The sequence below is a fragment of the Rousettus aegyptiacus genome, unplaced genomic scaffold (assembly GCF_014176215.1).
Source record: "Rousettus aegyptiacus isolate mRouAeg1 unplaced genomic scaffold, mRouAeg1.p scaffold_m13_p_1, whole genome shotgun sequence".
In the NCBI taxonomy this organism is placed as follows: Eukaryota; Metazoa; Chordata; class Mammalia; order Chiroptera; family Pteropodidae; genus Rousettus; species Rousettus aegyptiacus.
Window position 1 is genome coordinate 161,174,157 of NW_023416284.1, and position 21,408 is coordinate 161,195,564.

Sequence of the window (21,408 nt, forward strand, 5' to 3'; positions counted from 1 at the left end):
CAGAAAATGGCCACACCATTACTTCTGTGGGCCAGGCCAAAACCTTAGAATTATCCTTGAATTAACTTTCTCATACCCATACCTAGCTAGTCAATAAATATCTTTGGCTCTACATTTTAAAAATATCCAGAATTCCATCACTTCTCACCACTTCGCTGCTTCCATCTGATCCAAGGCAATATAATTGCTTACCTGGATTCCTGTAATAGCCTTTTAAGTGGTCTCTTTGCTTTTGGTCTTGCCCCTTTACAGTCTGTTCTCAACCTAGCAGCCAAAGTGAGTATTAAAACCTAAGTCAGATTATAACACTCCTTTGCTCAAATCCTTCTGTGGCTTCCCATCTATAAATAATGAGGGGAAAAAAAAAAAAAAAAAAAAGGCCCTTACGGTGGCTCAGGATCCCATGAGGGCATCTCCCCTGTGACTTCTGACATCGTCCCCATTCTTCCTCTTCTTCATTTCAACTCAGCAAAGATTTCAGGCATGCTTCTGTCCAAAGCCCTTTATGCTTGCTGCTCCCTCTGCCTGGAGCACTTTCTCTTACTTGCTCCCTTACCGACATGAAGTCTTCACCAAAATGTCACCTATTGGCAAGGCCTCGCCTGACTACGCTATGTATAAGCAACATCCTCCACTGCCACCAGCCCCATCCCCCTACCTTAAACTTATTTCCCTCTAGCGCTTATCGCCATTTACTTACTTTTCTTTCTTTCTTTTTAACTGTCCCTCTCCTTCAGTTAGATTATAAGATCTGTGAAGGTAGGGCCTTTTACTTGTTTAATTTCAGCTGAATCCTCAATGCCTAGATTTCTGCCTGGATACGGCAGGTACTCAATAAATATTTGTTGGATGCAGAAATGGTTTTCAAAATCTTACCTTGTCATCTACTGGGGTGACAGAAAAGGCTAAGAACTGACAAATGACAGTTATATTAAACTATATGTCCAAGTAGTTTCAACTGAACCAAATTCAGAAATCACATTAAACGTAACTTTAGACACAGCCACAGACATCTTCATATTTCAAAATGATAAAAATAATCAGGATCCTGATCAATCCTAATAATTATATGAATTACTACTACATTTAAAACTTAAAGGGAATCTTAGTCACTGCTTTAAAGAATTAAAAAAATAAAATTCTTAGCATCTAAGTACTACGACTAATCTACCAATAAGCTATTAAAATGAATGAGCAAATGGCAGCCCATTCCCTCTAATCCAATAGGTAAGATAGCATGTACAATTATAAATAGTACACATTTCCCAAAAAGTCCTTGTGATGACAATTAAATTGGGGTAAGATGAAAACCAGAGGTCCTGGAAATAAGCTAGAATGATGTTACATGGTGCCTTCCACGAGCTCAGCAGCAGTAAGCCTGAAGAAATTTGAGGCTTCTGAAATAAATGAAACTGATCATTTCAACCACTAAGAGCCAAAAATGAGATCTGTTTTAGATAAAGTCAAAGGTTGATGTTTTGTTGTAGACTGTGCTTTTGATTCCAGAAAGGCCAAAAAGAAGAGGAAGCAGTGATTTTTCCTTGAGAAGTTACCAAAGATAAATTGCATATAGTTTGCTCACACCTCAAAAAATCTAATCAGTAGGGCTTGGGCTTACCTATCACATCTCCTTGCTCATGAATCATCATTCCCAAATTTTTAAATATTTCATTAATATCCATAATATCAGCCTAAGAGAAAAAGACATAATATTATAATCAGAAATTCAGTCCCAATCCACAACAGGGGGGAAAAAAACCCCAAACCACCACACATTAATAGACTTAATACATATATTTTGGAATATCACAAAATTATTTTACCATAAGCAATCCCAAGTAAGTAGACCTTGAATAACAGTAACCAGTTCTCTAAAATAAGTCTGAGGCATTAAAAATATCAAGCAAGGCAGTATGAAAATGAAAGATCTAAATTAGGAAAGGGCTATGGTTACTGAGTTTATTTTATACAATCTGATCGGTTTTATTAGCACAAGCCGTATTCCCTCATAAGGGTATAAAATACTCTTGTTATAATTATTTCTAGTAAAAATGTATTCATCAATTTTATAATTTATAATAATAGAACATTAGGTGTAAATTTAAAGTCTTATATTAATACACTTGAATATGCAATGAAATAGTGATGGATAAAGAAGTTATAAATTTACTTTTCTTCAGTATATTATAACTATTATTTTGCCTGATTAAAGAGTAAAGTTAAACTATTTTATTCAGGAGGCATAGGGCAATTCACATATTCATCCTATGCCTTGGTTTCCTCATCTGTAAAATGGCAATGATAATGACAGAGTTAATCACGTCATAGAGTTTTTATGAGAACTAAAGGAGACAATTGGTAAAGTTTATTATATTACATAGTGTCTGGCACATGGAAGCCCTCAATGAATTGAGGTTATCGTTAGCTATCAGTAGCCCACCTTTTAGGGAATACGTTGGTGCCATAAGAACTAAGGCTTTCTAGCTCTCTGATGTCATAAATACACTAAAGAGAAATAAAATACTTCTAAAGCCCTTGTAGAAATTCTTATTCATGCAGGTGTGATGTGTATCATGCGCCACGGCAGCCGTGCAGACTCGCCGAACATTTTATCTTTAGATTGTTGTTTCTCTCAGTGCTAGGGTGACCTGAGATGACTTACTGGAATTTTTAAAAATTGAGTGGAGAAAAGTATGTTCTCTCATCAAATTCTAAGGAGACTGTTTTTTAAAAAAGAAATTAATTTATATGAGAAACGCCACCAAATTAAGCATCTTGAGGACAAACTCACTCAGAACAGAGCAGCAGCCCAACTCTATAATGTAAAGCTTACTTCGAGTTGCCTAATAGAAGACTCTCTCTCATGAATAAGGTGAAGGTCATCCTCTGTAATTTCGTCATCCTGCACCTGCACTTGAGGTTGAGTTTGGCTAATAAAAATAACAGAATATGGAAAAAAGACTATTAAAATAGGACTTCCTATTTAAAAAATACTTACGAAGTAGAATATTTTTCCTTCAAAGTCAGAGAATTGCTTATAACTACATTCTAAGAATATAACAGAAATATCAGTCAACTTTATTTATGTGTCATTTTACATACTATTTTTTAGCATTATTATTTAATTGAAGCTGTATCAGGTAGCTGCTATTTCTTGTTCGTGGACTTAAACTTCACACAAAGGAATAATCTATATCAAATAACAAGTCAATAATATTTGTTTGGACAAAGTTATTTATAATATACTAATTAAAATATGGAATGTTTTATATATTTATATATTTATATTTTATACTAAGTACTGAATTTGAAAATTTTTCAAATTCATTATTGCTTTTCTATTTATAAGTAATTTAGGATAACAAATGATATAATATATGGAGAGCTTTAATTCTGTTCCAGAGACCATAATGTATAAAATGTATTTTAAAAAGTATCTTTTGATCTGTATAATATTTTATAGTTCTTACCTTTCCCAGGATACAAGATTCCTTTCTTTTGAGCTCTCCTCAGGAAAACCACTCTGAATAATTTAGTAATAGAATAGATTGAGTAGGGGCAAAGGAATAACACATAACACTCACAGTATTCCTTATAATAATCAAGACTGATTTATTTATGCATGTGAATATATGTGTAGACAAAAATATTTTTGTTCTAATATTTTAAGTCAGCTACTTCAAATAATAGTAAAACTATATCTAAGATGACAAGGAAGGTATTCATTAAGCATTCCTAAGAGTCAAATAATAATTTTTTTAGTTAACATGTACATAATCTTGGAACTTATACATTAAAGAACAAGAAAACTTGTGATAGTTTCTAAAGGAATCTGAAATTAGATTAAGTCAAAATTCCACTCTAAATTATCCTTTTCTTTACTTTCTACAGGTTATATTTCTCGAGGTGAATGTTCTTCAATATTTGTATAATATATTCACTCTTTTTAATTTCCACTATTTTTATACAACTCAGGAGTAAAGTGTCCTCTATACTAGCATGAATATAAAGTAACAGCTTTAAGTTCAAGTAAATGTGGGACTATTAGTTCGAACTTGACCTCTAATCACTTCTGACAAACTATTTCTGTATTTTTATAAAATTTATATTTAAAATCTTTTGTCGCATGATATGGACAAAATAACCACAGTAATACAGAATTATATAACTAACATTCTTCTTAAAAACTGAGCAGAAATACCTGAAAATATTCTAATACTAATTCCCAAGATATTCACAGATCTCTATAATTTAAAAAACATGCCAGTGTGGTCTTTTAAGGTAGGGGTCCCCAACCCCCGGGCTGAGGACTGGTACAGGTCAGTGGCCTGTTAGAAACCAGGCCACACAGCAGGAGGTGAACAGCAGGCAAATGAGGAATTCTTAATGTGTATTTGCAACCGCTCCCCAGTGCTAGAGCATACACTGCCTCAGCTCCACTGCAAATCATCAGGCATGAAATTCTCATAGGAGCGCTGGTCCCTGGTGCCAAAAAGGTTGGGGACCGCTGTTTTAAGGGATCCTTAGAGAACATTGTGTTCATTTCTACAATGCCCTTTAAAATACTTACAGATACTCTGGAACCGGCTCTCACTCGAGCAACAAACTCTTTCTCTTTCTCAGCGGCTTGCCTCTGGACCTTTTGAAAGTTTGTCAGTGACGCTGTGAACTCAGCTACTAGGCGATCCTTCTGTATTTTCCTTTGACGCTAGAGAAAAGGGGGATAAAAACCTACTAGAATCAAGCTGTGAAGTTCAATAGAATTTGCAAAAGTTGTTTCACCACTAGCTAGCTCTTTATTTAATTCTGAAATTTTCATTCACACTCCAATTGCAGGGCCTTACTAATTAACTCTCAATAACGTTTTGACAGTATGTTCAAATACTACGTAAATTTACCTTAAGGGAAAAGGTCCATAATGCTGAATTTCTGATCTCATATTTTCACCCTAAAATCTGGGCCATGATTTTGAACTTATTTTAAAGTAGTTTTTTTTTTTTTTTTTTTTTTTTTTTAGGAAAATAAAACCTTATACTCTTGCTTAATTAATAATGTCTACTAAGTCAGCAAGAAAATAAATATGTGCCCGTAGGAAACCTCACATCTTAGAATGAGTGTGCATGCCTCATGAAGTCCGTCCTGGATGGCCAGAAAACAACTACTCAGGAAGCATGCGCTGAGCACTTACTTAATTATGGGTAGGGCAACTGCATGGAAATAATTTTTGCTTTATTGAATCACACAGGATACTACCTGAACAATTAAATATAGTTTTGTGTTCTGTGAGCTAATCTCAAACAGAATTTTCCCCATACTTTCCTTTCTAGCATAACAGTTCAAAGATACTACAATGTACTTGATTTCTTTCACATTCAATACATCAACAATGTGTTTTAAAGCTTAATACCTGTTCACTGGGCACGGTAGGCAGAGATCCAAAATCTTTAATGTACTTATCTGTTTCTTTAGCGAGCTGGTTAGTATACTGCTGCTTCTGTTGCCTAAAGTGAGAAAACAGGCATTATAGCCAAAGAACTATTCTATTTCTTTAAGCTCCAACTCTGTCATTTGAATCAACCTTGATGAATAGTTTTATAAAAATCACTTTTTTATAAACTGACTCCAAATTTTCTCTATGAAAATAAAATTTTCAGGTTCTATTCTTTGATAAATATTGAGCAAATAATAAATGGAAAGTTCCTTACTCATACAGGGGGTAACCAAGCTTCAAGTAATAATTATCAGTAGCCATTATAAAAGAGGTGAATTATATCAGAATCTACATCTATCTTGTTAGCTAGCTTATAAAGTCAAAAGATTTCTAACTAAACTTAACACTAAAAAAAGCTTGTATTAATGAGATGCTTTATAAGTTACAACACTGGTACCTCTCATATTAAATACATATTAGTCCCGTTAAATACATATTAATATGAGATATCATATAAAAGTATGCTTAAATTTAGACACCTGTTATTTTACTAATAAGAATTATAACCTATTTGTACCTATTTACCAAGTACTCTATTTTTAACATGCCTTCTTAAATTTTTAGAAAATGTTATGTAATTAAAATTCTTAAGACGTTAATGACGTCTACGGTAGCTATTAAGCATTATGTATTTCTATTTCACTTTATTTCAATAAATAATGTTTTATTTATTTAGATTTCGGGCATTTTAACCACTCTGGTATCTATATACTACAGAAAAATGTAATACGGATAAATGTACATTCTTTTTTTTCCTTAAGAATGTGAATTATTATTTCTTCCTCTTTTTTCCTTCCACAGGTAGTGCTGTCTGCCTTATGGCTCATTACATACATGTTACTTGTTACATGTTAACAGTGCTGAACTAAGATTTAAAATTCAGGTTCAGAATGATGCTAGGCAAATTATCAAACCTCCAACAGACATATTTTCCTTATGAGCAAAATGAAAATAGTTCTTTTGATCTATTTATCTCACTCCAATTTTATAAGGTTCATTTGAGAAAATGTGTAAACACATTCTATAAAATCTGTAACACCATGAAGAACTAATGCTGCTCTTCTAACAGGGTATTAATTTACAGAAACACATATTATATAACTATTATAACTTTTTTTTTTCTAAACAGAGACTAATGCTTTCTGAAATTCAAGTATGCAGGTTTAAGTTTTGGGGGTGATAGTTTATATTGAATATGTAATGGATCTAAACCAATAAAATATCTGGTCACTGTAGCACTGTAGAGTTGTAGCTATGGGAAGCAAATCACACACACAGAGAAGCGTAGAGTAAAACACCATAAAAAAAAAAAACCTATTTAAAAAGTATAAGAAAGGTAACTAAAGAAATTCTGCTTTGATAGAGTAAGCCAGATCTTCAACAACAACAACAAAAACATGTCTACTACACAGGGAAAATCTTACACAGAAGCTTGGTACAAATAAGGCAGTAGGACCTTATTAATTCGCCACTGTTTTCTCCAGTAAGCATACACTACACGCCATCAAAGAAATGTAACAGTTGTTTTTTCCCATTATTTTTATTTTCTTTTCAATGAAATACTTACAGCTGTTGCCTCAATTCAGGTGAATCTTGAGGTGTTCCAAGTTGATTCAGAGTCCTCTGTATTTCCACAGCTATTATTATGGAAAATAAATATATAATTGTTACGAATGTTATAATGACAGAAATTAATTTTAAGAAATTAATGTACGCAAATAGGTAGATAGAAAAAGATAGAAAAACAAAGATAAATAAAAAAACAGTTGAGAAAAAAGTAATAAATGGTTTATTTGAATCTAATTAGTAACAATGAATTAATTTTCAAGAGAAAATCGTGTGAGGACACTAACATATGAAACTGTCCATAATATTGTAATAACTGTGTATGGTGTCAGATGGGTACTAGATTAATCAGGGTGATCACTTTGTAAGTTATACAAATGTCTAGTCACTCTGTTGTACACCGGAAACCAATACAATATTATATGCCAACTGTAATGGGGAAAAAATCCCATGAAACTGCACTTAACAATGCAAAAGTATTATCTTCTTTGCTATCAGAAGATTTAGCATAATGGCACATGGACTTTCACTTAACTCTACTGGCATAAAAATTGTGAGAAAAATAATTGTAAAAATTACATAATTTATCAGAATATGAAGTAAATGAACTACAGTTAATAAATGAGGGAGGAATAACAGAATTGGAAAAAATTATTTTTCAATTATTTCTGTAATAAGTGATTCAAACTAGGATTATCAAAGGATGCTAAAATCACGGGATATTCATACGACCTCAATTTATCACTACATAGATAACATTAATTTTAAGAGTTAACTTTATCGTAGATAAATCTGTTGCTTAAAACAATCAAATTTTGCACTGCCAATGGTACAAACTGGCACTATTAGTATCCTGACATGATGCAATAAAGTCAGTCACAATATGACCTCTGTATTTTCCTTGCTAAAATATTTAACCTGAATCTAATCATGAGAAAAAATCAGACCAGTTTATATTTTGGGATAATCTACGAAATAACTGGCTTGGACTATTCAAAATGCCAATGTCACAAATGAAAAAAAAACTGAAAGTAGGTGAACTTCCTAAATTAAGAACTGAAAAAAAACCTCAAAATAATAAAACACACGAATGTATGGTACTTGACTGGGTTCTGAATCAGAAAAAAAAAAAAAATGCTACAAAAAAAATTGTGGGGACTATTAGAAGAATCTGAACTTGAAATTTGAGATGCAACTAAAATTAAAAATTGTCAACAATTGGTGAACCCAGGTGAAAGGTACATAAAGAGTTCACTGTACTATACTTTTACTTTTTAGTGGGTTTAAAATACTCAAAATTAAAAGCCAGGGGTTTAAAATTAATGCTAAACTCATAATCCAGAAGTCTATGATCACTGTAATAAGAAAAAGCTCTTCGCATATGGGAGGATCTATAGTTTTATGCAAACATGTACACAAATAAAATCTCAAGTAGAAATAAGTTGAAAATCCATCTCAAAGTAAAGAATTTTCACATTTCCAAGAACTAGAGAAAAATAATCTGATACACCCATTCTTTTCATTTAAAATAAGTGGCTTATTTATATAGCTAAATGCTTTTAGGCACTATTTATTTATGGAATCAAGAGAATAATTGTATTTCAAAACAGGGGATAACTTTTGATCGCTGGTGATGATGTAATGAACACTGCTTTCAAGTTAAAGCTGAACAATATAAATCCTGAAGAACTCATATAGCATAGAGAAACTGCTAAACATTCAGCTAGCTTCAAAGGAATTTCTTTTGCTTTAATTTTGGCAGATTTTTCTTTTGTAGGGTAAAGAATTCTTGTTTGGTGTTTTTAACTTACCAGGGCTTGCAATTAGTTATACATTTCCTTCTGAACCTCAACAGATTTTCTTGGACTACCTTACAGGGGTTTAATGCTTTTATTTTATAAAAAAGTGTGTTGATAAGACAAACTGTAGTATAGGCCTCTTAGGCATTTATCTCATCTCTAGAGCAGGGGTCCCCAAACTCTAGGAACTGGTCTGCTCAGCAGGAGCTGAGCGGTGAACGGCGAACGAGCCAAGCTTCATCTGTCTTTGCAGCTGCTCTCAAGTACTAGCATCACCGCTTCAGCTCCACTTCAGATCATTAGGCATTAGATTTTCATGGAAGCACTGGTCCTTGATGCCAAAAAGGTTGGGGACTGCTGCTTTAGAGGGTTCCTGTTTTTTAAAAATGTCATATTAAGTGATAAAAAAATAAACTGTTCCATAAATTACACCAGGAAAACTCCCTATTTGGGAGTTGGAGAACCTTATTTTACCTCATAGCAAAATAAATCTGTAATACAGATTGAATTTAAATACTAAAAAATTGAATTTAAATACTAAAAAATTGAAACCATTAAACTGTTACACAAAACTATAAAAGTGTATGTATTACATGATCTTATCCAGGATCTTGGAGTGAAGTATAAATTATCTAAGTATGACACCAAACTAAAAAGCATGGAAGAAAATATGACAAGTTGACAAAACAAAATATTTTTAAATTTTTGTTATATGAAAAATCATGTTACAAATATATATATAAATAACATACATATGTGTGTATACATGGGATAAAATATCTGTAGCAAATGATGAGCAAAAGGGTAAATATCTCTAATACAGAAAAAATCCTACAAACTGGTAATAGAAAAATAGCCTGTGCAAAAATAGACAAAAGATATCGACTTGAAATTTACAATAAATAAATATATCAGAAATTCAACTTTATTGAGAATCAACTTGTGCATATCACATTGGTAAAAATCAAGGAAAATAAGTAGGTAAAACTATAATTACAATCAAAAGCCTTAAAATAAAAGGTAGAGACATGCCTAAAAGGAAAAAGGAGCACTATCAATTATGTATGAAGAACTAGAAATAATTGAGAGAAGGTGAGATGAACCAGTACAAAAATGAGCCAAGAACAGAAATATTAGTAATATTCACTAGAAAAATAAAAAGCAAAAAAGGATCAAAAACTATATCAATCCTGGAAAGAATAAATAACTTGAATGTATGAATGCTATATAAAATTGTTCTGCCATTATTTATTTTAATTTTTTTAGGCGAGGCAATCCTTGGTTGACCTCACAGATTACAAGGACCTTGACAGTTTACAATCTCTCTCTCTCTCTTTTTTTTTTAATTTTTTACGCCTACAGCACCTGATCTTCCTAGGTGGTCTCCCATCCAAGATACTAACCAGGCCAGAACCCTGCTTAGCTTCCAAGATCAAACGGGATCAGGCTTGTTCAGGGTGGCATGGCCGCAGACCTGTTGGCCATTAAAAAGAATTAAGCCGAACTACTTTTGATAGGCCAGGTGGGCGCCTAAATCTACCAAGTCTATTTCCCTAGTTTTGTTTGTTTGTTTTTTAACAGATGTACTTGCAGCCTCTGTTTTCATCCTTTCTGCCTGAGTAAGGATTACGAGAGAAGGAAAAGATCACCAGAAGCCCCTGAGGGCTCTGCACTTGAACAGGGCAGTAAACCTAGAGTAACTCTATTTCCTGTCACATAACTCAGAAATGCCACCAAAGACCTGACAAGCTCAGAGTGGTGATGCCTCTCCTATTCCCATTTAATTGGCCTCTCTGGGGCTGGAGGACACAGAAGACAAAACAGTCATGATGACTACCAGAAGCTTATTCAGATGGTGACTCCAAGTGCAATGCTCTTCAAAATGTGCTGTTTACTAGAACAGATCATCACAATCTCTGGCACCTTGTATAAACCTACTGATGTGATAAATACATTTTGCTCTACTCTAAAAAATACAAAACATGAGGAGTTCGCTTTCAATTGGATACAACGGCAGTGAGCTGTAATAGTCTCATCTCGGTTATATACACTATCTCTGTGGTACAAGCTGGTTTTCAAAGACACTGATCATCTCTTGCAGGACACTACACTAGTCCAACACATTGTTTACATATGCTTTTAGGATCTGAAAAGAAGCAGTATGTACTTTTAGGTGCCTTTGAAGGAGGTCAGTACACAAGCAGGTAGAAGATAAATTCCACGAAAATATTAGGCCCTCAGTGGAAAAATTTGGTCCGTTAATCTGTATGGATTATGGATATACTATACTCTGTAAAGTAAGTGATAAATTGTTTTTCTTTGCAGTCTCAATACAAGTAGGGAACAGTGCTTGGTGAGACTTATGCTGCCCCAACCCATTTTAGTGAATGTCCCGAACGGCTGCCAGGTCTGGTTTCGCCTCCCTGAAAGAAAAGGCTATCCAGCCAGTTCAAGTGGTGGTACAAGCAGCTCTACAACTTGGCTTTAGTGACTCAGTTGATTCAATGGTAACTCAAATGCCTGGTTAATATCAGGATCCTATAAAAAACTAGTCTCAAGCCTCAATAGGAAAAAAAACATAGGAGTCCCTTAGAATCATGAAGCAAAATTAAGTTCTCTTTGGCAAACCAATGTTATCCTTTTTAGGAATAGTTTTGGTCTTGCTACAGCACCCTGGATCAAAAGTAAACAACGGTACACTAGGTAACCAAGTGATCTGAGCTGCCCACTGTGCATTAGGTGTTATGTTACTTTGTTAGTATATCTTTTCTCCATTTGTTCTATGTCTGCCAGTCAGCCTGCCCCCCACTCAGACTCCTACAGCAGTTGTTCAATGGGATAATAAACTAGCAATGAAGGAATAAAAATCACGTTGCCTTACCAATGCAGACTTCCCCTTTCTTAGAGTAACATGACTACTGGCTTGCATACACCAATGTGCAGCAACAGCCATCACAAATAAATATGTGACAAGGCACCAACCTTGGGGTTATCAGCCAGCCAACCAGGAGCAAGAAGATGATACTTCTACCTTGGTGGAAGCAGAATTTTATACTCACTAAAATAGTCACCCTAGATTTTATTATGCTTTCTCCACTTTCCTCACCTCAATTCTACCAGCTTCCTAATCTATGTATTAGTCACAATCATGGTATTGCACACAAGAGTTAATATCAGGATACTTTTGAACAAGATATTCACTTTACATAGAGAAAAAAATTAAACAGATCTTCCGAAGCCAATGGGATTCATTGCTCTGCCAGTAATGCATTATCTAGAACCTGAAGGACTTCTAGGATGTTTAACGGCCTACTGAAACTCAGTGATGGTGTCTCCTGGGAGACAATATTTTGGAAAGCTGAAGTGCTGTCCTACAAGATATTTATGCTCTCAAAGAACAACCAACCACTGCAGGCTGCTGTTTCACCCAGAGCTAGAAAGAAAACTTGGATTTGGGAACTAAGAGGTTAAAGTGAAGGGTACATATTACCCATTTGCAAATTTTCTTCCAAACCCAGAGGTGATTTAGAGACACTATTCATATGAGGAATGTCTCCCCTAGTAGAAGCTGAGTTTGCCATCTGCCCATCTGAGGCCTGGACATTGAATGAGGTATTATCAAGGGGAAGTAAGGTTATGCCCATACCAACGTGAGAGGGAGAAGGGTAAATAAATTTTGGATTAGCTGGAGGGAACTAGCTAATACTGGCATCTTTAATCATAAGAGTTGGTATCATATAGCATGTCAGTAGGAGCAATGAGGACCCAGGTTTGAAAGTCTGGGTACTTCAAACAGCCGAGGCTTTGAGCGAAGGAATAAAGAACACGGAATGGCTACTCAAGGAGAAAAGTATTCATACAGGCTGCACCCTTGTTTTCCAGCTGTAGAGCATTAACTATAGACAAAAAAGAGGTTCCTAGGGAGATGACAAACAGGATGGTGATATGGAAAAACTGATTATCGTTCCTAGTTTTTCCAAAATCAGGTTTAATTTCATTATCTAGCCTAGAGCTGTAAATTTATGGGATAGTCAAATTCAATTTTAATTGGCATATGCTCAACTTAAAAAAAAACCTCATGAAACATGAAAATTAAGAAACAAAATTTTTATATAACCATAAACAGTTTCCTAAAAAAAAAAAAAAATTACCTACTACATGATTAAACCAAAATGTGCCACTACAAGAATATAATGAACAAATAATTTTACATTATTAACTATTTAAAATTATTTACATTATTAACTATTTAAAATTATTTACACCATTACTTCTAGAGAGACGGCTTTACAAAATACATTACATTTTTCCTAACATAAAGGGAACACTATTTCCTACAAATCCAAACAAGCTGCACTGTTAATTCCTCAAAATCAACAGATTCCTTTCTGGCTCTTAATAGCTTTACTACTTAATCACTCTGTTCCATGTGGGTCTGCTGCCATCTAGTGGGTTACTTAAAAAATGCTTCATAGCAAAGTAGTTTTTGTCATTAAAGTGTAGGCAATAAAAATAAAATTAAAAAACGACAACAAAAGCTGTAGGCAACAGCTGGTATCAAAGGCTATGGAATGTGACAACCTGTCACACTTCAATCACCAGGAAACGGCGAGGATGCTGTCTGACCAGTGAGAGTGGCGGGCTGCAGGGGCTCTCTGGGCCAGCCCTAACAGGCACACAGAGCGCAAATAACTGTCTCCTACAACTAAGAGCAAAATACAGCTATCTGCTCTTTTAGCACAAAATATCTCTGTTGTTCAACCCCAAATAACTCAGAGTTGTAATAACCAATCGTAGAAAAAATAATGGTTGGCAAAACCCTTGGACACATGATTTTGGGCTTCTGACTCGACCTCATCTGCATCACACTGAGGAAGAAGTAAAGTTTAATATTGACTAGCAAGCAGCTATGGAGCCAGACGGCCTGATTTTGAAACCTGACTTCACTTCTTCCTGGTTGCTGACCTTGGACAATTTACCTAATCTCTCTAAACTATAATTGCTGCAACAGTCAAATGGAGAAAATATCACCTCCTTCTCAGCTCCTTCTCAGTTATCATGAATCTCAACATCTCAACTGAGATGAAGACAAGCACGTGGTACTGGGTATAATAAAAGCTCAATAAATGAGAGCTAAGCGTATGAACTAACTGGCTTATGTTTTTCTCTTCAAAGTCAGAAATGAAAAATATTCTAATTAACATAACTAACTGATGTGAACCATGCTTTAGGAGGGTACTAAAACTTAATTTCTGATATAGTTATGAGAACTGTAGAGATAATGATAAATATCCATCAATGTGAGTTATATCCCATATTTAGGAGGGAAGAATCAGCTACTTGACAGTGATAAGTATCTAGCAGTTAGTTACATAAAAATGGTATCATTGAAACTGAACTAGAAAACACAAGTAAGTATTAAAAGAAACAAACTGTTTTAGATTCAACTCTTTCCTCATCTATCAAATCCTCTGTTTTAAACAGGAATTTGTAGTATTAAAATTGATATACATGAAAACTGGTAACCTGACTATAATTAGAGAATCATTAAGTTCATTACAAAGTACAAAGTGCATAAGATAATGTTGCACGAGAAAAATGCCTATATCAGCTAATTGAAAATTTGTATCAACACGAAAAGATTCTAAGAAAAAAATCACATGAACTTGGTCTATTTCAACATCAAGAAAAAACACAAAAAGTGTATTATAATTCTAAAAAGCATGTCACAAGTGGAGAAATTCCCTAGAGAATGTGAAAGAAAAATAAAATAATTACAGGCTTTTTTTCCCCAAACAGGCTCTCTATCTCATGCTCTGTCTTGTGACCGGAACAGGGAACTTACTTTCTTTGTGAGTAAAAGAACTGACGCAAATTGTGGAGAAGAGAAGGGGTCAGGAGGAAGATGAAGGATCTTCTAAAGGATGAGTCTGGAGTGGAGTAGTGCCTCCAGCGGCCAAGCCCACTGGTGTGTGGTGCTCTCCTTTTCAACACTGGAACCCCTGAAGGCATATCCTGCTAGCACAAAGCCATCTCGAATTTAGAACACTTAATTTTTAAATTTCTTATTGGTTTTCTAACAAGATACTTCAAAGGTAGAAAGGTATACAGGTTAACCGAGTGAATATTTAGGGCATCTTAAAGCTACTGTAGATCAATAAAGGGTTAAATCTGAAGGCATGGTTCTTTAAAATAAAGTACAAAAACAAGTCATTTGATAATCATATGTAAACGACACTTCAGATTTCTAAGATGGGTAGATCAGGGCACGCTCTCTCTTAGCAGATATTCAGCCCTAACATTTTATCACATGGACCTGATCGGTTTACCTGATGAGACTCTAGAATCAGAACTAAATCCCAGGGGAGGACGTGGCCCCTAGAGATTTGTGTAAGCAGCAAACACAAGCAAGGACTTGGTGAAGCAGGCTCAAAACCTGTCTCTGAAAGAAAACTCTTATCCAAGACTCCCTCTTTGCTTCTTAAGTTATATGTTTAAAAGAGATTCTTAGAAACAAAGTTGTATTGTCATTAGCGCCTCTATCCTGTGGTTCTTGAGGGAAATACAAACCAACCTGTGTGAATTATAGAATGTGGAACAGACCTATGCTCTAAGCAAAATTAGGTTTTCAAAAATGTGGGAACAGTACAAAATGACAGAACCACATTTTGTTTCCTCTTCATGGTTGTCTTGTATGTGCCACCTGAAGACCTGTGAGTTTTAAACAGTTTTAACAACTGGATGGCTTATTGTAAAGCATTTTATCATGTTTTCTGAAAACAGTTGTTCTCGGTTTGCTTATGTAGAGTCCTGCTTTACTGTTAGTTTTTATTTATGGCAGAGTGTACAGAATTTGTTTTGTAGGTTTAAAATACAGAATGGTTCTTTAAAAAATAAAAGACTTTCAAAAAGGGGGAGGAGGGAAATAAGGTGAAGTCCCACTCCTTCCAATTCTCCAACCTCCTGGACCCCTTCTTGTCCCACCTCTTGATAAGCTTCTTTCCTGTCAATCACCAGATGGCCCAATAATTCTCCTTTGGCTCCAAAAGCAGCCAGCCGGGTGTTGGCCATGTACCAAAGTTCACCTCCAGTTTACATAGCAGCAATTCCCAAACTATTAGTCTCAGTCCTAATTTCTGATCAGTTCTATTTGCCGAGATATTGCTACTCAGATGTTGCTAGAACACTGAAAATGGATTTCTGCTTCCTAAAGGAACATGGCAGAAATTTATTTCTGAATCTTCCCTCTTCTTTGCTCCTCAGTCACACAGAACACAAAAGAGGGACTCACCAAAATTATTTTCAATAAAATTAAGACAACAAAAAAAAATTCTCCAAAAGCGTACATACAGTCGAAAGCAACAATAATGAGCAGATCCTGAGTGGGAAGCCATATGCGTGCGGTAGGGAATAAGAGAAGTTTGCAGAGGGGAATGGGGAGGGTGGAGGAGGGGCAGAGAGCCAAGATGTCACCAGCAAATATCCAGAAGCAGGCCACTCTGCTAGGGGAGGTAGAAAGGGGAGGCTTGGACCACACTCAGGGGGCCATGGAGTGATGGGGGGACTGGAGAGGAAAGTCCCCCTCCGCCAGGCAGGTTCAGAGAGGCTGAGAGGGAAAGAAATAGTGCCTCAGGACAGGACAGAGAGCATGTCCTTGGGCAGAGAAACCAGGAACTTCCCTCTCCGCCCAGGGCACTCTCCTTCCAGGAGAATCAAACTCATTACACTGAATTACAAAAGAACAGATATAGCAACCACACAAAAGAATATAAAAAAAAAAAAATTATGGGAAAGAGAACAAAGAGAACACAGCAGAAGAAGATAAGGTGAAAATTATAACACAAAACAGCACCACACTCTTTTTTTTTTTTTAATGCTCAATGAGGCCAATTGTAATTTTAAAGGAAGATCACAAAAAAGCCCATAGATGAGATGGCCAGATAACAGGCAAGTGGCAAAGTAGAAACTAGAGGAACTCAGGAAAGAAAGAGAAAGGCACATTTGGGAATGAGATTTTTGAATAAAACAGGTTTTTGAATAATACTAGCAATGCTGTACAACTAAAATCATGGGCGCTGGCTGGGCCATTCTGCCCAGCTCTCCCCCCTCACCCCGGCAGCACAGCAATTTTGGGGGGATTCACAAATAAGCAGGCCTTGGCTGGATTTTTAGCTAGCAGCTTCCACATTCTGCAGCAGGAAAATAACTGCCCACAGGCTAGTGGGGGGGCCCTGATGATGCCTGTGTGCACTCCCCTGGACTTCAAATGGCATAAAGACCAAACTATCCCAGAGAAGTAGGTGGCCACATTCGGCATCCATAATGTGCTACCACAACAATGGTTTCTTCAAATAATGATCATGGTAATGACCCTATCACAAAGACTGGAAAAAAAAAAACAAATGTACTAAGACGTAAAGAACACTATTTCATATGACCTTTAGATTTTTCCAAGTCAATTAAATAGGCAAATTAATTAATAATTGGTTTAATGAAAAGAAAGTCTGTAGTAAATATAAAAAGCAATTACTCTTCCATGAAAAATATTGCTCAGTAATTGGTGAAAAACAACAACAACAACAAAAAGATCAAAGAGATGAAGATAAGCATTGTTGAAACCTCTTCTGCCTGAGGAGCCTTCAACTACGCTAAGCGGGGATCCTTGTTAGTACTCTCAACATGCAGCACGTGCCAGCGAGCCACGGCATGGTCTCACCCTTCTCATGCCTCCCTTTTTCTCTTTCCACTGTTCACAGATCCAGTGACTGTCTTTTCAAGAACTGAAGTCACAAAAAGTAACTGTGTCTTTCCTTTACACCTTCTTTACACACCTTGTTTCTTCTTCATTAAGGTAATTTTACATTGCAGTCAGGACATGAGAGCTTCCCATCTTATTCAACTGTCTTCCTTTCTCCCAGCGTCACGTCTTGGAATAACACTGGCTTTTTCTGAAAATTTCTGTTCTAGCCTTCGTCAACCAATAAATACTTAATAGCCTCTGTTACAAAGCTCTTGAGAAATATAAATATGCATAAAAACATGATTCTCTGCTGTAGATTGCAGACCAGATAAGAAAAAATGTTGGCACTTTGAAAAAAATTCACAAGCCAGCATCTTATCACCAAACAAGTACTAGGAAACTGCTGCCATAAAGTCAAAGGAAAGAAAAATAAACAATTATCCAATAGCTACTAAGTGCTAGGCACACTTACTCCACTTTTTGAAAATAGATAAATGTAGTTTGAATACACTGAGTAAACTATTTGAGGTCATTCATTCCAATTTTATTGAAGGCCAAGTCAAGCCAGGCACTGTTCTTACAGTACAGATGTAGGCACAGCCATACTAATCCCTTTCTCTCAGGGAGCAGACATGTTAGTAGGGAATGCAAAAAAAAAAAAAAATCAATAAATAATTATCATAGGATAACATACTGATAAAAGGCATTATGAAAATAAAACAGGTTCATGGGAAAAAAAATTGAAGAAAACAAAATGACAGGTCTGGGAAGACATCTCCAAGGAAGTGACCCTTGGGCTGAGAACTGAATACCAAGAATCATGTGCAGAACTGAGAAGACGTCTGAAGCAGAAGAGAGCAAGTGCCAAGGCACTGAGGTGAGACGGAGGACAGTTCAAGAAGCAGAAAGAAGATCACTGTGGCTGGAAAGTTGCAGCTGCCAGGGGCAGAGTGGTAGGAGATGACAAGCGGGGGCAGGAATCAGATCCTGGAGGATGTTGTGGGGCACGGTAGGGATTTCCATTCGATTGTAAGTGCCACACGTAGTCACTGTAGTTTTAAGCCGTGGCATGACACGATCTTATTTACAGTTTTAAAAGTTCGCCTTTGCTACTGTGTGGCTACTATTCACCAGCAGGAATGGGAGCAGGGAGAACAATTTGGAGGCTGCAGTCATGCGGAGAAGAAATAGCAGCAGATTGGACCTGAGTGGGAACAGCAAAGATGGAGAAGAAATAGGCAACTTTGGCAAGTAGAACCAATAGGATATGTACTTAGACTGAAAATGGAAAAGTGAAGACAGAGCACTGGGGTTTGGGGTTGGACCCCAGAATAAGAAAGCTCATGTTCAGGGCGAAGCATGTAGATGACGCATATAGGAGCAATGAGTTAAGTTCCCTGAAGCACCCTGGAGCCATAGCTTAAAGTTTTAATTCATAAAACAAAAAGGGCTCACTCACATTTGGTCATTAACAACACTCATGTATGGTTGTGTAGGAGAAGTCACCGGAGAGAAGAAAAAGTTGTCTCTCTGTTAAAATTCCCTTGGTTAAGACATTAATTTCCATACCTATCTCTGTTTAATGTCAACACTTCAGGCATGTAGGAAATCATAACGGAATCAAAACTACTGAAGTTTTTCTCCTCAAGGGGGAAAAAGCAAATATTTTCAGATATGTGACTTTAGAAGTAAGCCTGTCTAACAATCAACAATCAAACAGCATTTTAGGAGGGAGGAAGCGGGGCAAGTAGAGACTGAGAGAGGGGAACAAGGAGGCGGGGAGGGGAAGGAGAAGGGGGAGAGAGGGAGGGAGGGAGGAGAGGGGGGAAGGAGGGAGGAGGGGGGGGAGAGACAGACAGAGAGAGAGAGAGACAGAGAGAGACAGAGACAGAGAATGAATGAATACAAACTAAATAAGCTTTCAACTTCTTTCCTCTATAAATTGCCTTCTCATCTGCCACGGCTCACCAACAGACCACCTCAGAAACAAAATATATCCCCAACCCCTCGGTAAATATGCACAGTTCTAGTAAAGTCATTAACTGCTCAGAACTAGAACTCTTTTTTTCAAGAAAAGCTTGCCCTAGCACCAAAAAAGAGAAGTTGGTATTAGCTTCCCTTTCGTGCACTCATGTGTTGAGGTGCAAAAACAAGTGTCCCCTTCACCAGACTCTAATTAAAAGAATTGCATTCATTCTCATAGGTAACAAAATGGCTCACATTTTTATATAGACTTTGTATTTCATCTCACAGTCCTAAGAACCTTATGGGGACATGACCCAAGTGCTGATCCTTCTTAAAAGACAAGGAGAGAAAACAGAATGGGAACCTAGTTGCAACTCAAGAGAAACCAATATTTTTTTCCAACTTTAAACAAGACTGTGTTGGATTAACATTGAAAAAATGGAACAATGAAGATTCAATATAAACATATTTCAATGACCTTCCCTTAACCTTTATAACATTGGCTAAATTTCACACATTTCATGTCTCCCAGGAAAGTTCTGCCTTCCCAAATCTGGAAAACACACACACCACACACACACACACACACACACACACACACACACACACACACACACACACAGAGTACGTGTGATAAATCACGTATTTTAGCAGAAAACCTCTGAACTTATAAATTCAGATCAGTATACTTTATGTTACCAGTGCATCTATTCTCTTCTTTTTCCAAAGGCTGTTAACCACTCTGTATCTTCCTCTTTCAGATTATTCTTAAAAAAAAAAAAAAAAAGAAAGAAAGAAAGAAAAAAGAAAAAAAAAGGAAAAAAATGAAACAAAAAAACTCAAATTCTAGACTGCTCATTAGCACTGGTGGGAAGACACTATATGTCCATATGGGAAAATTTTACCTCAAGGGTTATGTTTCATGGTCAGCTGTTATCATTTCTATTTATTAATTTCCTTCTATTCATAACTTAATCTGACACCAGATTCCCTTGTGACTGCAACTCTCTCACCTCTTACTACTTAGAAATAATATCTAAGTCTTACTGTAACTCTAGCTAATCTTGTGAATGACTGTTTCTATTATGGGACTTTAAAATCATGCAATATGGGTTCAGATATGGCAACTGGTCTCTTAATAACAAAAAGAATAATTTTACGTATGTTAGAAAAGCTTTCAGGATTCTTTAAAACTCTGGTAAAATTATAGCCTCTGTTAAAGTTGCAAGACCATAATCCAGCCCACAGAAAGTATATACAAGGAACTCATGTCCTAGAAAGTTAAATAGCTTACTCAAGGTCACATTGCTCTTTGGATCTGATTTCAGGAAATACACATGCAGACACAAAGTGTGTGTCTGACTAGAAACTTTTCCTGCGGTCTCACTGATTTTCCTAACTCAGAGATAAGTCTAACCAGAAAATCACAATACAGATCGCAATGAGATACAACTATGAGTAAAATGTAAACGACTGTAAATGCCGAATGTTGGCAAGCATTTGGAGCAATACGAACTCTGATACACTGGCTGGTGGAAGTATAACCTGGTATAACTAATGCAGATAACTGTACAGCTGAATCTTTTATAGTTGAACACGCATATCTTATGACCCAATTCCCAGGTACACACGAGACCAAAGCATGTACAAGAATGTCCAGCGTTGTTTGTAATAGCAAAAAACAAAACACTAAAACAGACACACTCCAAATGTCCATCGACAGTGGAAAGAATCGATGGATTATGGTATGTCTGAATATGGAATACTATACAGTAATGAAAACAAATGACCTACAACTAAAAGCAACGACATGGATGAATTGTACAAACGTAATGAGAGAAAGAAGT

General features: G+C 36.0%; 1 protein-coding gene and 1 pseudogene across 5 annotated transcripts in view; both read right to left on the bottom strand.

Moving 5' to 3' along the window:
• Nucleotides 1–21,408, bottom strand: part of STX7 (syntaxin 7) — a 39,773-nt gene that overhangs the window by 7,740 nt on the left and 10,625 nt on the right. For 3 of the 5 annotated variants that reach the window (XM_016133644.2, XM_036221836.1, XM_016133645.2), the window contains exons 3-8: nucleotides 7,059–7,128; nucleotides 5,408–5,501; nucleotides 4,571–4,708; nucleotides 3,471–3,523; nucleotides 2,834–2,930; nucleotides 1,619–1,691 (exon numbers count right to left, since the gene is read on the bottom strand). In XM_016133644.2, coding sequence (XP_015989130.1) covers nucleotides 1,619–1,691; nucleotides 2,834–2,930; nucleotides 3,471–3,523; nucleotides 4,571–4,708; nucleotides 5,408–5,501; nucleotides 7,059–7,128 — 525 coding nt within the window. Of the gene's footprint in view, nucleotides 1–192; nucleotides 265–387; nucleotides 1,692–2,833; nucleotides 2,931–3,470; nucleotides 3,524–4,570; nucleotides 4,709–5,407; nucleotides 5,502–7,058; nucleotides 7,129–21,408 lie in introns of all 5 variants that reach the window. The other 2 variants (XR_001595476.2, XR_001595477.2) reach the window with 2 other exon arrangements.
• LOC118605255 lies at nucleotides 10,210–10,330 on the bottom strand (annotated as a pseudogene).